This window comes from Lycium ferocissimum, chromosome 6 (genome assembly GCF_029784015.1).
Source record: "Lycium ferocissimum isolate CSIRO_LF1 chromosome 6, AGI_CSIRO_Lferr_CH_V1, whole genome shotgun sequence".
In the NCBI taxonomy this organism is placed as follows: Eukaryota; Viridiplantae; Streptophyta; class Magnoliopsida; order Solanales; family Solanaceae; genus Lycium; species Lycium ferocissimum.
In genome coordinates this window covers 464,640-481,160 of record NC_081347.1, presented here as the reverse complement: position 1 = coordinate 481,160, position 16,521 = coordinate 464,640, and the positions used below count along the sequence as shown (strand labels likewise).

General features: G+C 32.8%; 1 protein-coding gene and 1 long non-coding RNA gene across 2 annotated transcripts; one reads left to right on the top strand and one right to left on the bottom strand.

Annotated features, from left to right (window-relative positions):
* The first annotated feature begins 2,829 nt into the window (after positions 1 to 2,829).
* Positions 2,830 to 8,147, top strand: LOC132058780 (microtubule-associated protein 70-5-like). Its single transcript, XM_059451115.1, has 11 exons — positions 2,830 to 3,168; positions 4,708 to 4,793; positions 5,306 to 5,371; positions 5,477 to 5,647; positions 5,899 to 6,069; positions 6,275 to 6,430; positions 6,517 to 6,663; positions 6,758 to 6,829; positions 7,055 to 7,621; positions 7,706 to 7,848; positions 7,937 to 8,147. Exons 1-11 carry the CDS (start codon positions 3,066 to 3,068, stop codon positions 7,959 to 7,961), a joined length of 1,707 nt encoding a protein of 568 aa, XP_059307098.1. The 5' UTR covers positions 2,830 to 3,065; the 3' UTR covers positions 7,962 to 8,147.
* Positions 6,301 to 12,445, bottom strand: LOC132058781 (uncharacterized). The gene is made up of 3 exons (XR_009415414.1): positions 12,209 to 12,445; positions 12,067 to 12,137; positions 6,301 to 6,439 (listed from the first exon to the last, which is right to left on the bottom strand). It is a non-coding gene; the product is annotated as an uncharacterized LOC132058781 (long non-coding RNA).
* Between the last annotated feature and the right edge of the window lie 4,076 nt (positions 12,446 to 16,521).

Below are 16,521 nucleotides of genomic sequence, written 5' to 3'. Positions count from 1 at the left end.
GCACCATTATAATTTCAGAGACTTCTCGTCAGGTTTCACTTCGTAACAATTTACGATATCCCTGTGATTCCTTATTTTGATTACTATGCGTAATAATTCCTACTTTATTATTATTAATACAAAAATATATATAAATAATAATTTTTATAATCTACTTTATTATTATTAATACAAAAATATATAATTGAACTAATTTACCCGTCAAACTTGGGAGCCAATATGCTGAAGGTTCTAGAGTAATGGTAAATTAGTCCAATTATATATTTTTATATTAATAATAAATAGGTTATAAGAATTATTACAAAGTAATCAAAATAAGGGAGGTATGCGTAATATCGTGACTCACAAGAGAGATTCGTGTTACGAAGCGAAGTTTGAGAAGAGGTCTTTGAAATTATACATTACTTTAATGATAGAGAACACATTAACATTTTAAACAAACAACAAAATCATTAATGTCCAAGACAATTCTCAACATTTTTGGAATCATAGGGCTCAATAATGAGCACTAAATCCGCTTTTCGTAGGAGGGAAAAAACTAAAAAAATCGATAAGAAAAAAATCATTTAGCTCGAATTTGGTGTAATTTATATGCTCTGTGAATGAAATTATAATTAATTGAAGCATATAAACCTAATATTCCTTGTATAGGCAGCCCGGTGCATATGAACTGTTTGGTTGGCTAACAGAGTTATTTAGAAATTATAGTCCAGAGTTTATAATCATGAATTTATTATCACGGATTTCATGCGGGATAAATAATTCCCAAATTTTTGGTACAAAATGTCTATCGATATTAGCTAATAACTAGTACACATAACTAAATACAGGATAAATAAAATTTTAAATTTTATATCTGGATTAATCTTATCCTGATAACCAAATGATCCCTAAGTTAATTAGAACTATATATATACCAATTGTGTTTGATAGAAAAAACAAGGAATAATGAAGCAATTTATTAGCAAGTAAAGATACCAACCACTATCTTATCACAATTCACCTACTCAACATATTTATCCAAACATTTTATTAATAAAAAAGATCCTTCACTTTCATAAACATAAATCTTGGTTTCCATTAAGCCAAATGGATGTACAAACTAAAGTTAATCACATGAATTCCTCAATCAATTAATCCCCCTTTGAATATATCGAATCTCATTGCTATTTTAATTTAAACATTTCAATCAACATATACTTTGATTATTTGGATACCACATATCTATATTTGTCTTGTACTTAATTTTTTCTCACATGAATTCCTCAATCAATTAACCCCCCTTTGAATATATCGAGTGTTATTGCTACTTTAATTTAAACATTTCAATCAACATATACTTTGATTATTTGGATACCACACATCTATATTTGTCTTGTACTTAATTATTTTTTTAAGTTTTGTCGTCTTACCAAAAACATCATGTATAATTAGAAAATTGCCACTATATGGCAAGTGTCACCCAACTAGCACAAGCTTCATATATAGTGCATATGTTTTCTTTTTTCTTTCATTTTATCTTCATAAGTTAGATAAGATCATTCATACTTAAAAGCAAAGATGAGCTAGGTTGTTAAATCTTTCTATAAAGAGTTTTGATTCCTTAAACTTGGAATATTTTTTATTATACTTTTAAGCCACTTCTCATGTTTGAACTATTTCTTTCCAGTTTGTGTCATCAATACCTCATTTTCTTGGTGTTTTACCAATGACTTGTTAGTAAGTTTACCAAAAGCCAATGTTTTAAGGAGTGTTTAACGCTAAAGCAATTGTTTAGTGTTAAGTAAGAGGGTTTTTCAAAGAAAACATCATAGTCCATCCCTAAGATTATCATGGCTAATCCAATTTATACTTCTTTCTCTCTACCCACCCCACATTAAAGAAAGAAGAAGAAAAACGAGCCCTCTACCTCAACTCTTATTGTTATTAGTATTTTAATAATTATCTGGTATTCAAAATTTACTACTTCAATTACATAATTTAGATTTGTGTGGCATGAGGTCATTAAAGGGGAAGCACTCCATATATACCACACGATTGACTAATTCAGATTCGCGTGGCATAAGACTCATTAAAGGGGAAACGTTACCACACAAGTATTTCCATTTCCAGAGCTCAAAACCCGAGACCCATTATTTATTTATTTATTTTTGAAGTATATGGGGCTAGCTATAGCTATGAGACTTGGTCACCTACCACTTCTCTGCTGCTTAAGGAAAGCTTCACAAGGCAGATTCTCCATATGAGGGTAGGAGAACTTAGCTTTTTGTTCTTTTGTTAGCATTTGTCTTTCTTATTTTACTTTGACCATATTTTCTATTTATAAAACTGTCACCTAGCTCACTACATTTTTTTGGTTCGATCTATATATAAAAGACAATCTTCACCAATATTTCATAACTAAACAATATATTATGATAATAGAAACGTTAAGAATCGGTCTACTAGCTTTTTTTAAGTAATGGAGTCGTTTGTTAAAAGAGAGAAGAAAAATGTTGGAATATGTCAAAGTTAAAATAAAACAAATGGGAATTCAGAAATATCATTAGGCACATTGTTAGAGGTACGGAGCCAGGATTTGAAGTTTAGATTCGAAATTCAAGTCCTTTTAAGTTACTAGATTTTACATTACTATAATTTACACATAGTCAATGAATTTTCTTAAGAAAAAATACAACGTTTAAACCAAAGCTACTCAGTTTGGCAGAACCTATAACTCGTATTCAAGCTTCGCCATGCATACCCCCTGGTGGTATATTAGTTATAAACACCGGCTGAGCCGGCTTATATTTGTTGTTTTTTGCTGAGAGTTTGCTTCATAGCAAGAGAAGTTCTCTTTCTATAATCCACTTTTTGCGGCCAATTTTGCTTATAAGTAAGGAACTCTTTTAAATACCTTTCATTCTCCTACATATTATAGAAACTAGTCCCATATATATAACTACTTCCTTTCCTTAAACCCTTAATATATATCACCACTAGTTATATACATTGCGTTAAGTCCTTGCACTAGCAAGAAGCTATATATATAGCAACTTATAGAAGAGAGAAAAATAAACAAGAAAATGGCAGGGTTTGATGAATTTGGTGATGAAGAACATTATTTTCTTGGCCATCATACTGATGCTGTTATCTTTGAACTTAATAGTTTGCAGAACCAACTCAAAGGTTTTTTCTTCTTTCCTTCCTCAACCAAAAGCCCTTCTGTACTCTATTTTGTTGTCATTTTTTTTCCAGATATTTCTTGTTTGTGATTATAGTGTAAGCTAATTGCTATAGAAGTGTGTGTCCTTAGAACTAGTTCAAGTTGTTTTACAATCTTGCTTTGACCGTTTTCATTTGGTGAAATCTTATTTAATTTCACTTTGATGATGCGTGTTTTTACTTGTTACGTTTCGGATAAGATTGAGTTAAATTTACTCTAATAATTTACTGATCGTCCGTCTGATCAGTTTGCACGCATCTTGATGAATCCAGTATCTATTATCTCATACCAGATTATCCGGTCCATTGAGGCTTAGGGAGATAAAATAATCGCCTGGTGTATTTTGTCTCCACTAAAGTTTGAATCTACTTATGGTTCTCCTTCCGTTTTTGTTGATCACTATGCACATCCTCGGATACATTAGTTGCTTAACTTAATGAGTTAGTCTCATGATTCTTCTCCCACTTTATTGATCACTATGTCACATCCGGATACATTTAATGCTTAACTTAATGTTAGGAACAAGGTTCCCGTTGTGTTTTTACAACCATCAACCTTGCACTTATGGGCCCCTTAAACTTGTTTGCTATTAAGGATTAATTTTTTTTTTTTTTTTTTTTTTTAAATCAATCTTGATCTTCTCTTTTTTGATGAAACAAAGTTACACATGGGATTTTACTTTCTTTTTCCTTCATTTTTTTCTGGGAGTCTGGGGAGGAGGGATGAGGCCTGGGGTGAGGCATGAAAATATTGCATTTTTATTCTCTCTATTTGCATCTACTATTTTAATTTAACTAGCTTTTTACCACATTTTTCATATATATTTTCTTGAATTGTCACATTCGTTTTGGAAAGGAGGGAATGCATTAAAAAAACTCAGGGGGTGTATTTAATATGCAAAGACAAAGATATAAGTATGTTATAACCATATTTATGGGACTCGGTGCGGCCAGATAACGTAACGGAAGAATATATGTTTTTCCATTGAGATTAATTTATATGCACCGGCAGTCAATATAATTTTTATATTATCGGGTCACTCAAAAGACATGTACAAATAACTCTTCATAAAAAGTAGGATTATGATTTTGAATAAAATAGATTACCTGTTATAACATATAAGAATAATATTATAGTGTAAAAATTCTTTAGATCATCCATATATCTATAAGCTAAACTCTTTTTTATTTGGTTGCAAGAATAGCTTTTTTCAACTCTAGTTTCCACTTTACACAATAGGAAATTCAGGGGTTCGTGTGTTTTTAATTGGCTAACATAATAAAACATAGTGGCTTTAGGTAAGCTTTCATTTTCATATGTAATTGATTTCAGTGGCTTTCTGAAAACTTGGATTTCAACTGAACTATTTTCATTTTAGCAATTGTTCTTTTTGTAACTTAAAGAGAGACATTTGTGATGCCTATATTTTACATTTAGAAACATTTGTAAATTCCAAGTTATTGAATTACCTTCAATTTTTTTTATTTTGAATATTTTTTCAGAGAAGGATCGAGAATTTGGAGCGGCTCAAAGTGAAATAAAAGCTTTGAAAGCAACAGATGTTCTCAAAGACAAGGCACTTGAAGAGGTACTCTCAATGAACGGTTAATTTCAAGTATCATCATTGAACTTTATTCACTATAGCAGGGAAATTAAAAAAAAATTGTCATATTGAGCAATTGAAATTAATACATTATTTAAAACATTGAAGTTACTACGTACATACTATAACAATAAAGTCACGAACCTACTTTAGTCACATTAAAGTAATTGAACTAAAAATAAAGTTAAACTTTTACCTTCTATAATGACAAAACCTACACATTAAGGCGACTTTACTGGTATAAAAGGTAAGATTTTGTAATTATACTTTATAATGGGCAAAGTTGAGTCATTTTAATGTGACAAATAGTTTTATAAATTTACTGTTACAATCAGTAAGGTTCAGCGGCTTAACATAACAAAAAATAGTTTTGTAACTTTATTGCTATTATAAGAAAAATTCAGTGACCATAATTCTACAAAGATGAAGCTACACAACGCTGCATATTTACTTATTATCTTACAATATTTTCCTTCCAATTCCAATTTTTGTTACAGCTTGGAAGTAAAGTTCAAAGACTGGAAGAAAAACTGAAAATCGATGATACCCTCCTTGAACAAAAGGTTAGTCATTTTATCTATTTTGTTTAGTCTGATTCAGAAAACAGCCATTTAATTTACATACTAAAAAAAGTCCTAATTTGTGTTGGTCCTGATCAAATAATGCAGAATCTTGACATTAAGAATCTCAGTAATGAGAAGAAAGAAGCTTTGGCTGCACAGTATGCTGCTGAATCAACTCTTAGAAGAGTGTATGCAGAGCAGAAGGACGACGATTCGCCTCCTATCGAGTCCATTATTGCTCCTCTTGAAGCAGAGATTAAGATGTATAAGAATGAGGTAATGTATCTACAATCAGACCTCTATAACAACTATCCTCTGTAACAACATTTCACTATAATGGCTAAATTTTCTTTAGAATCGATTTTTCATGTTATGTTATACCATATCATTTCGTTATAGCGGACAAACAATTATGTCATAGAGAGGTTTGACTATATATTGAAATGATGAAATTTCATTCCAAAACTTTCTGTTTTGTTCTGTTTTGAGTTGCTATTAACTTGTGTTTTTTTTTTTTTTTTTTTCAGATTGCAACATTACAAGAGGATATAAGGGCTTTGGAAAGACAAAACAAGTCAAAAGAAACAGCATTACTTGAAGCAGAAAGGATTCTAAAAAGTGCTCTTGAAAGAGCACTAATAGTTGAAGAAGTTCAGAATCAGAACTTTGAGCTGAGAAGACAAATTGAAATCTGCCAGGCATGAGTTACTAAGCCATAAAATGACAAACAATGTTGCTCAGACTCTTCAAAAATGTCAACAGGTGCGTGCCAGATCCTCCAAAAGTAGTATATTTCTGGAGGATCTGACACAGTTGCAACAACATTTTTGGAGAGTTCGATCAACATAGATAACAAGTTAATAGATAGTAGATAGATAAACATGATTTGCTCCTCATCTGCAGGAGGAACACAAAATACTTGATAAGACGAACCGTCAAAAGATTTTAGAAGTTGAAAAGCTTACACAAACTATTAAAGAACTTGAGGAAGCAATTCTTGCTGGAGGTGCAGCTGCTAACAAGATTCGCGATTGCCAGAGACATATTTCTGAACTACAAGTAAAAAAACTGCAAAAATAATCGATCTAAGTCACAGAACCTAATTACTCTTGATCAACTGATTGGAGCTTTTCATGAACATGTAGGAGGAGAAAAGGACATTGGAAAGGGAACTAGCAAGACTCAAGATTTCAGCAAATAGAGTAGCAACAGTCGTGGCAAACGAGTGGAAAGATGAGAATGACAAAGTAATGCCTGTTAAACAGTGGCTAGAGGAGAGAAGGCTGTTGCAGGTCACTAGAACAACATACTAATAAGTCTGATTAAATGAGCTATCACACTTAATTAATCAATTTCTCTAAATAATTTTGCACATTTGGATTTTAGGCGGAGATGCAACGACTAAGAGAAAAGCTCGCCATATCAGAGAGAACTGCTAAGGCTGAAGCACAAATCAAGGTAAGATTTTGTTTCTACATATATAGTCAAACCTCTCTTATAGCAGCACTGTTTGTCCCTTGGGCTGCTAAAACGAAATGTTGTTATAGAGAACATATAATACAACATAATATGGAAGATCGATTGCATAGAAAACATGGTTGATATAGTGAAATGTTGTTATAGAGAGGTCTGACTGTATATCCTAATGTATTGGTCTCTCATCTGTTAAACATTTGCCTATAGGACAAGCTAAAACTGAGGCTCAGGACTTTGGAAGAAGGGCTGAAGCAACCAACAAGTGTCTCTGTTATTCCTAATGGATTGCTGAAACCTCAAAAAACTAATCATTTGTTTAGTATTTTATCGAGCAATGCTGGATTGAAAAAGAGATCAACGTCTCAACCAAGGGCGTCTACCATTAAAAAGAGTTCCAAGCAGCCAAGTTTAGAAAAAAGAAGAGACGATGCTTCGAAGCAATTCAACAAGGAAGGCTCGGGAGATAGCTTGGTGAAGAAGAGCCTATGGGCTTCTCGAAATAAAGTTGTTGACAGTGCTGAAAAGGAAAATGCAGAAATCAAAGAAAATTCTAATGGGCACGTATATAGCAAGGAAATGACAGATATACAGAAAATCAAGAACAGGGCTGGTGAACATGAAGAGAATAAGAACAATGCTGGAAGCAGTGAGAGCAATAATAACGATATGGTATCAGGATTTTTGTATGATAGGCTTCAGAAAGAGGTACTATGTTTGAGGAAATTCTGTGAGACTAAAGAGTCTGCTTTGAGTGCTAAAACTGAAGAAATCAAGGTGAAGAACATCACAGATATATCACCAGTCCTTTAATTGTTTGTTTACTAGAGTACTTATTTTTTTCCTTTATGGGGTTGTTAGATGCTAATGAAGAAGATTGAGACACTAAACAAAGCCATAGAAGTCGAATCTAGGAAAATGAAGAGAGAAGCAGCTATAAGAGAGAAAGATTTAGTATCAACAAAGACAGATGACAATACAAGAAGCAGAAACTCATTAACAAGGTCTGCATTTCCTCTTCTTTTTTTACACTGATTCCTATACAGAGATCAAATCACTGATCCAATATATTACTTTACTTTTGTTCTGCAGCTCCGTTAGGGTCATAAAATCTTGAAGAAGCTATATATGTTGGTAGAAAAAGATCGATCAGACCTTTGTTCATCAGTGTGATATATTCTTACAATCCTTGTATATACAAAACGCAGTTGAGTGAGTAGCTACAGAATAAAGTTCTGATAAATTTGTAAAGTGAGGAACTAATTGAGTCATATTTTGGAGAGTGATTTCATATTGTTATTAACGCTCGTTGATTTGTTTGGTCCATACCCTTCTTTGATAAGCTGTAACTATTCAAAGATCCCATCATTCATAGTAGAAAGTGGAATACATGCATTCAAGTTCCAGAAATTTGTATTATTTCTTCTGTTCATATAAAATACTACAATCAAGAAACAGAGATTTCATGTTTTTGGGCCTATAATAGAAGTAAAAAACAATATTCCCTCCGTCCCAAAAAGATTGTCTTAGTTTAACTTGGCACAAAGTTTAAGAAATAAAGGAAGACTTTTGAAATGTGTGATCCAAAATAAGCCTTAGATATTTGTGTGGTTGTAAATCATTTCATGAAGTTAAATTGCTACTAAATATAGAAAGGTGCCAATCTTTTTGGGACAGACTAAAAAAGAAACGAAGACAGTCTTTTTGGGACAGAGGGAGTAGGTGAAAGTGAAGCTTCATATATTATAGCCCTCATAATTAAACTCAGGGATGGCAGGTAAAAATGGCGACGCTTCTTAGTATCTCCCTTTACAACAATAACGATGTCTAAATATCAAACAAGTTGAGGTTGACTATATGAATCCTCACCAATGATATTATGCCAAATGAGTGCAAAACTGATACAATATTTTATGGAACAGGCTATGTGTGAATTGTCTGTTCCATAAAATATTGTATCAGTTTTGCCATGAAAGTTGTTATTATTTGACGAACTCGATAGAATTTTAATATAGTGTTAAAATAGAATCAAGTATTTTTATTTATTTTATTTTATTTAATTATAGCCTTTTTAGGCAAAAACAGAAAAACAAAGATCGAAACAAGCAAAATAAGTAGAAATAACACATATTTCTAGCAAAAAACAGGCGAAACTTCCAAAATTTTGCAAAAGAAATCTCAACTTTATGAACACTAGGGTTCTATCGAGTTCGTCAAATAATAACAACTATCATGGCAAAATGGAGGTCTAAATGCTCTGGATGTGTTGCTAAATTAAAGAACATACTTGGAATGGATGACAAGAACGTTACCAAGACTGGGGGAGAGGGAGAATTCCGATGTGCACTTAATTTTGTTATAGCGGGAGTTGGGAAGAACTAAGGAGAGAGAAGGGGGCTTTTGTATATTGTAATATAAGTGAAAGGTGACTTAAGTGTATAAGTTGTGAGCTACAAAGTTTTTAAAATTATAAAGTGACCTTGGGACCACCACCCTTAACCCTAAAATAAAAAAATAAAGGGAAAAGAAAAGGAGTGGCCTGTTGCAAATTAAACTAAGGAAGTGGCTTCTTTGCCAAATATTCTCAAGCCACTACCTTTCCATCAAGCCAATTTGTTTTACCCAAAAAATACACAGGGAATTTTGTCCCGTATGTCTTTTCTTATTTGATATTTAATTTTGTTTGTTCCTAAGTTGAAAGATCCAAATCCATGAATTTGAAAAGTTTATCACTGGATCGCCAAGACTTTCTCTTAAAAAAGGATAAAATCAATGAACTTTTTCATTCGTTCAATATCCTCACTAGACAACGAGGACTAAAATTTTCATGCTCTTTTGAAAGTACTAAATATACAAATATTGATTTTCCTTTTTGTTTGCCTTGTCGAATAACATGGACATAATTATACAAAAAATAAGGATTTCGAAAGAAAAGAAGCCATTTATAGTTGATAATATAAACCATTAAACTTTTCGAAATCGAATTAATCTGAGTAATATATTATATTACGGATAGATGTCGAATCCAAATTATATCTGAAATCCTTGACTTACAGAGTATAAAAAGGAGTAAAGCCATCCTATTCTCCTTCCTCGAAGAACTAATATGTAGAGAAGGGGAAAGGGGTAAATACAATATGAGGGGATTTACTCCTTCGCTAGACCAGGGCAGGGGAGAAGAAGAGTCAAGGAAAGACAAGGTCGTGGGTCTAGTTGTAGGGATTATTAAATTTAACGTGGATCTATTTTAATTGATGTGGCTTTTTTTGAGTTGGTTACTCTGCCACATTAGCAGTATTTGAGCTTCACGCTCTGATCTTTTTCAGGAACCGAGTTCTTAGTGTCCAATAGACACACTCTGATGGTTGTTTGAGTGTCCAGTAGGAAATATTCTTAGTTTAGGTGCAGGGGTGGAGCTACAGTGTTAAAGGAGGATTCAGGTGAACCCAAAGAGCTTTTGCGTAGATCTTATATTTTTACTATAGAAAAACAATAAAGGTAGATATTATTACTCGCGAACCCACATACACAAATAAACGGACGGTTTAGTGGTAATGCAGAGGCTAGAGAAGCTCTCTCTTTCTAGAGATGTGGGTTCGAAACTCCACCAGTGCTTTTCCTTTGGAGTTAACTTTTTCCCTTTTTGCTATCATACATAATATTATACAGAATTTCTTTTAACACTTTATATTTTAAAAACAAAATATAAAATTGACAAATCAATAAGCAAAAAGCAAACCGAATTTTCCTGATACTTGTTGTTACCATTCTTTTTTATCGTTTTCTTTCACAGAGCCAAACCTGTATACGGTTAAAACCGGATATGGTCCAAACCGGAGAAAGAGAAGGAGTAGGAATATACCGGATGTTACCCGGTCCTTTCCGGGGAAGGGTCTGTATCGGAGTGAAACGAGCCCCTCTTCTCCGTTATCGAAACGGCCAAGTCCGTTGCTCCGAATGTCCGTGGACGTGGTCCGGTATAGCTGTTGCCCCGAGCGACCGTTGGTCCGAATGGCCGTTGCACGTAAGCCACGCGTCGGTGGCGTCTTTTTGCCATGGTCGCCACCAACCATGCGTGTGTCGACGGCGCCGTCGGGCCTAATCCCACCAAATCCGTTCGTAGCCGTCCTTGTTATTATTTTATTAGTTCACATTGTACGAAGCCCATGGAGGCAACACTATAAATAAGGAGCATCCCCTCCTTTGGGGGTTGGCTCCTTCATGCTTTCTAAGAACACTTGTAATAGAATAGCTTATATACACAATCTTTCTCTTAAATTCTCGATCCGGTCAAGGCCATCCTGTTCAAGCTTATATTGCACTCTATCTATCAATTGTTCTCCATTGCTCATAAATACTCATATTCTTAAACGAGTCGCCATCGTCAGCCACTTCATCAAAGAACCCTCATACGTGCATTTTCTCTACTCCGCATATATTAAGACCCAAGCACATATCCTATACCCGCTTATAAATTCAATTGACTTATCCGATTTCGGGGTAAACAAAACCCAAAATTAGATATTCAAAATATATTAAATACTTATACTTGTTCGTTAGTTTGATGGTTGTTATCAGGGGTAGCTCAAGGGTGAAGCTAGTAAAACCTTTGCTTTAGCCCCCCAAACTTTTGAGGCCCCAAAATTTTTACGGATGAATTTTATGATTTTATTTTTTCTTAGACAATATTGAAAATTGTAAAAAGAAGTACAAAATTTATATAATAAAAGAAGGGAAAAAACTATCTACTTTTTAAGAGAAATATTTTAGAATTTTGAACTAAATTACTCAAAATCTTCATATTATTAAATAAAGTTTTTACAACAATATCTAAGGTAATGTATTTAAAACACATGACTAACATCTTATTAACTTTAATTAATCCTCAGTATTATAAATTTTAATAATAATGTTACTATGTGAAGTAAATGCAACAATTATAAAAAAACAAAAAGGCAAGACTAGATTTTTTTTTTTTTTTTTTTTTTTATGTATGTGTATATATTTAAGGTCTCGGATTAAAATTTAGCTTTAGGCCATTAATTTTATTGAGAAGCCCTTAGTTGTTATACATTAGCTTGAGGTCGGTGTCCTGTCTTAAAATTTCGAACCCCCAGACCTCAAATCCTGGCTTCGCCTCTGTTTAGGTGTCTAAATGGAAAATCATGACAAGTTTAGGAGACTGTATATGTATTTGGCTAAAAATTTAATCAAATACTCACATTGATGCCATGTTCAGGGCCAGCAGAAGCACTGGTACCTCCTCCCAAAGGCAAATCAACCTCATCTACAGCTTTGTAAACATGAGTATTAAAAATTACAGTCATTAGATGAAAAGAAGAAAAAAAATAAGGAAAAACTTACACTAGAGTATCAGCAATCCAATCAACCCATGAGTGAGTGCAGTACGAAATTCATTCAGACCACCAAAATGATTGCACAGAAAACGAAAATTGTGTATAGTGGAAGGATTGAAGTAGACAAGGAAAATACGTCCCTTATAGTCAGAGCTAGCGCTAGAATTCATGAAGTCAAAGTTTCTTTAGCCATTTGAAATGTAAGAAATTAGGGGGGAATGAGAGATGGAGAGAAGTGAGATCGCGAAAGAGAGATAAATAGGAGGGAAATTCAGTTAGGGAGAATACCTTCAACAACGTGATGCCTGCTCCACTTTTAATCCACACCATACACGTGTCTCCATCTCCACCATAAGACCAAATGAGATTGTCCAATTTAAATAAATTAGATCGCCATTCCTTTTTCCTTTTTGTCAAACTTTAACCAAAAAAATCTATTTACCCATATATATATATATATATATATTAAACGCTAAGAAATTTGAAAATATCTAAAAAAAAAATTCTTATTGATAAAGCATTAAATTGTAACTTAAACTACACTGTTACAAATTATAAGAGTAGATAGTTTATAAAGTAAATTAACAATTTAAATGCAATATAACTAAGGAATTTAGCATACACTAATTTAAGATGAACTAACAAATTAGTTATTGTTATAAAATAATAAAGCAAGCAAGAACAATATTGTAGACAAAGAGAGAAGAGAGGAATTCTTTTATTTCTCTTGTTAGGGATGTATTTACAATGAAGGAGAACCTCTATATTTATAGGGAAAAACTGACTTAATCCCAAAGTCACTAACCCTAATATTTCTCTTAAAGATAGACATCCACAATAAATAGATAACTATTCATAACACTCCTCCTTGGATGTCTATTTGATATATGATGTGCCTCGTTAAAACCTTACTAGAAAAAAATCCAGTGGGAAAAAAATTCTAGTGAAGGAAAAAGAGTACACAACTCTAATAATACGCCCTTTGGTTGCCTCATTAAAAACCTTACCAAGAAAACCCAATTGGGACAAAACCTTGGCTAAGGAAAAAAGAGTACAACGCGTATTAACTCCCCCTGATGGGTACATCACTCCAAAACTTGAATCTTCGCATTCCAATCTTGTGCACCATCTTCTTGAAAGTTGTAGTTTGCAGAGACTTGGTGAATAAATCAGTCATATTATTGCTCGAACAAATCTTTTGCACGTTGATATCACCATTCTTCTGGAGCTCGTGTGTGAAGAACAACTTTGGTGAAATATGCTTTGTCCTTTTATGAATCCACTCTTTAGTTGGCTTATGTATGCTGTTGCATCTTCAGTCTTTGAATAGAGTTGTATTGTTGAAATCACTTCAAGTGCATTCCTGACTTGCTTTATAAACAGTTGTTATCTTTATATGATTTGAGTGTCATGTAGAACAACATCGTATGGCTGTAATCCCTCATAGTCATAGCAAAATATATGAATGCATCAATTGCATAAAGATATGGCGCTTCAGGACCAAAGAATTCTGCAAGTTTCTCATTTCAAACAGATAATATACAGCTTTTAAGAACTCTTCAGGAGTTTCCATAATATTCAAGTTATCAACTTGCACCAACAATATGACAGATTTTGATTTCCACAAAGACGTAAGGATAAATAGAGTCATTTGTGCCCTTAGTCAGTGAATATTCATTAAGGTGATAAAATCACATTCACCTTGCTTAACTTAATTCATATAAGACTTATGAACAAATTTCTACAACTTCTATATGCTTTAGGCATTTAAAATTCTTTAGGAATTTACATATAATTTTGTCAAGTAATTCATATAGGCTGTGACAACATCTATTTCTATTTAAATGATGTGACATCTTCGTGTGTCTGGACAGCAGGTCCAATAAGCTTTACGCTTACCAAGATGCGTCATTTCACTTGATAATAATTTCTACGTTAGCATGCTTTATATACGTAGAATTCAGATCCTCACAATCTTTTACAATATTGCGCTATATTGTACCAAAGATATCGTTGACAATATATTATTTGTATCGGTTCGTAATATGACATAACTTATTGAGATCTCATCACTTTAATTATTTTCGGTACCTAAACCTCGCATGAGGTTTCATGAAGTGTTATGTCGTATGCTCTTCAAGAGCACATTGCCTCCTTATTATGACCATTTTGATCATTTGCTCCTCTCCCTTTTCAAGGATTATTGCGTTTGGAACCGATTAGTCTACCATGCTTCATGCATGTTGTAGACTCTGTCCTTCAGGGGCATGAATTTAATAGGAGCATTTTGCATTTGAAATTAGAAATTAATTTTGGGTCAGCAAATGCTTCTAGCATTTGAGTTGAATTATCTTTTGAATGAGGATCATACTAATGATAATTCATAACATATTCCTCAGTTGCTTATTCTCTCCCCCTTATATTAGAAAAACTAACATATATCTCATCTTCTTTGGGGAATCCATCTTTGTGCATCATGGTAGATTAATTAATCATATTCCACACATAAAAAACTATTAGATGGAAATATCTAGTTCCTAACCCTGAACCACTTGTGAGGGGAGAATTTATCATAATTTATTGGTCTGGAGCATACAAGTGATGTTGTATACAATATATCATATCTCAGACGAGCACATGAAGCTTTGTTCTCATAAGCAACGATTTAGCTACTTATTGGAGGCATTTAACGCCAAATCAGCTTTGATATAAACCAAAGATTATCAAGATGGATTGTCTCGATTACTTAATCTTGTGCTCTTAACTCAATTATTTAGCAAGTAATTTTGTAAATGTCAAACTGCATGTTGATAATAAACGCACATGTGATCATCTGATTGATGCATTTATTTAAGATATCACATAACAGGTGAACGTGCCCATATTCACTTTTTATATTTTTTCAGAATTTAGGGAATTCTATCCCAACATTAGCCAGTATAATCAATTTATCATGAGAACAAGCAACAAAAATAAATTCTTGAAGAATCTTCTAGTTCTTCAATATATATTAGATACTCAATCTGCACATTATATTTGAATCGGGATGGCCAAACTGCTCATCCCCACCAATAATTTATTTATACTAGTAAACTTCAAGCTTACCATGCCATGTGCTATTTGTTTTAGTAAACTTTTGGTTTACTATGACATGAATTTTATATCAATATAAACTTCTGGTTTATTGTTCATGTGATTCATTATGCTTATATTTGTAGCACAAATCGGTTCACCTTTCATATACATATTTCTTACCCGTAGTAACTTGAAGATATTAAATCTTCCAATCTTTTGTAGTATTAATCATTTTTATCAGTAAACTTCAGGTTTATCACAACTTGTGTTTCGATCATAACAACTTTGTATATTACGATACAAGATGAATGACATGATAGTATAGCCTTTAATTTATTCCTCATAATCATATATTGTTTGGACACTACTGGTGTCATGATTCTAGTAGACAAATAATTAGGCTCTTCTGGAGACCTTGATCATCAATTTTATACTATCAAAATATTTCTTAGACATTTTTCAAACCTTACTACTTCAGGAGTAAATTTTAAAGTTAAACTTTTTCGGGAGAAAAGTTCAAAACCTTACTACTTCAGGAGTAAGTTGTACTACTTTGGGAGTACAACAACAATACAACAAGCCCAGTATAAATTTAAAGTATACTTTGGGAGTATACTTTAAATTTTACTACTTCATGAGTAAATTTCAAATTCTTACTATTTCGAGAGTAGATTTCAGGATTCTGCTACTTCAGAAATAAATAATAAAATATTCAAAATATTTCTTCTCAATTATTTTACCTCTTCTAGAGGTGAGACGTGATATTTTCACAACAAGAGCATGTCTATATTTATAATCCTTAATATATATCATCACATTCACTTCAGGAAATGGATCTGTATTTGTAACATGTATCAAACGTTTTCATTCTTCAAGAATGGGCCATCATAATCATCTAAACGTGCCTTACAAACAAACAAACAACAACAACTCAGTGAAATCCCACAACGTGGGATCTGGGGAGGGTAGAGTGTACGCAGACCTTACTCCTACAAGATAAACAAGTACTTCTTTTAGTATAAAATACACGACATGATATACAGTAAATAAATTCACAAAAGAAAGGTATTTATCCAAAAGTGTAAACAAACTTAAAAACATGCCCTGTGAACCTTCTCCTTTATGTACAAAAAAAAGAATTCGTCAGTTCTTTTCCTCTGTAGCCTCTGTAATTAACAAAAATTACTTCCAAATAAATATATAAGAGACACATACCTCTGGAGTAATATGTTTAAAAAAAAAAAA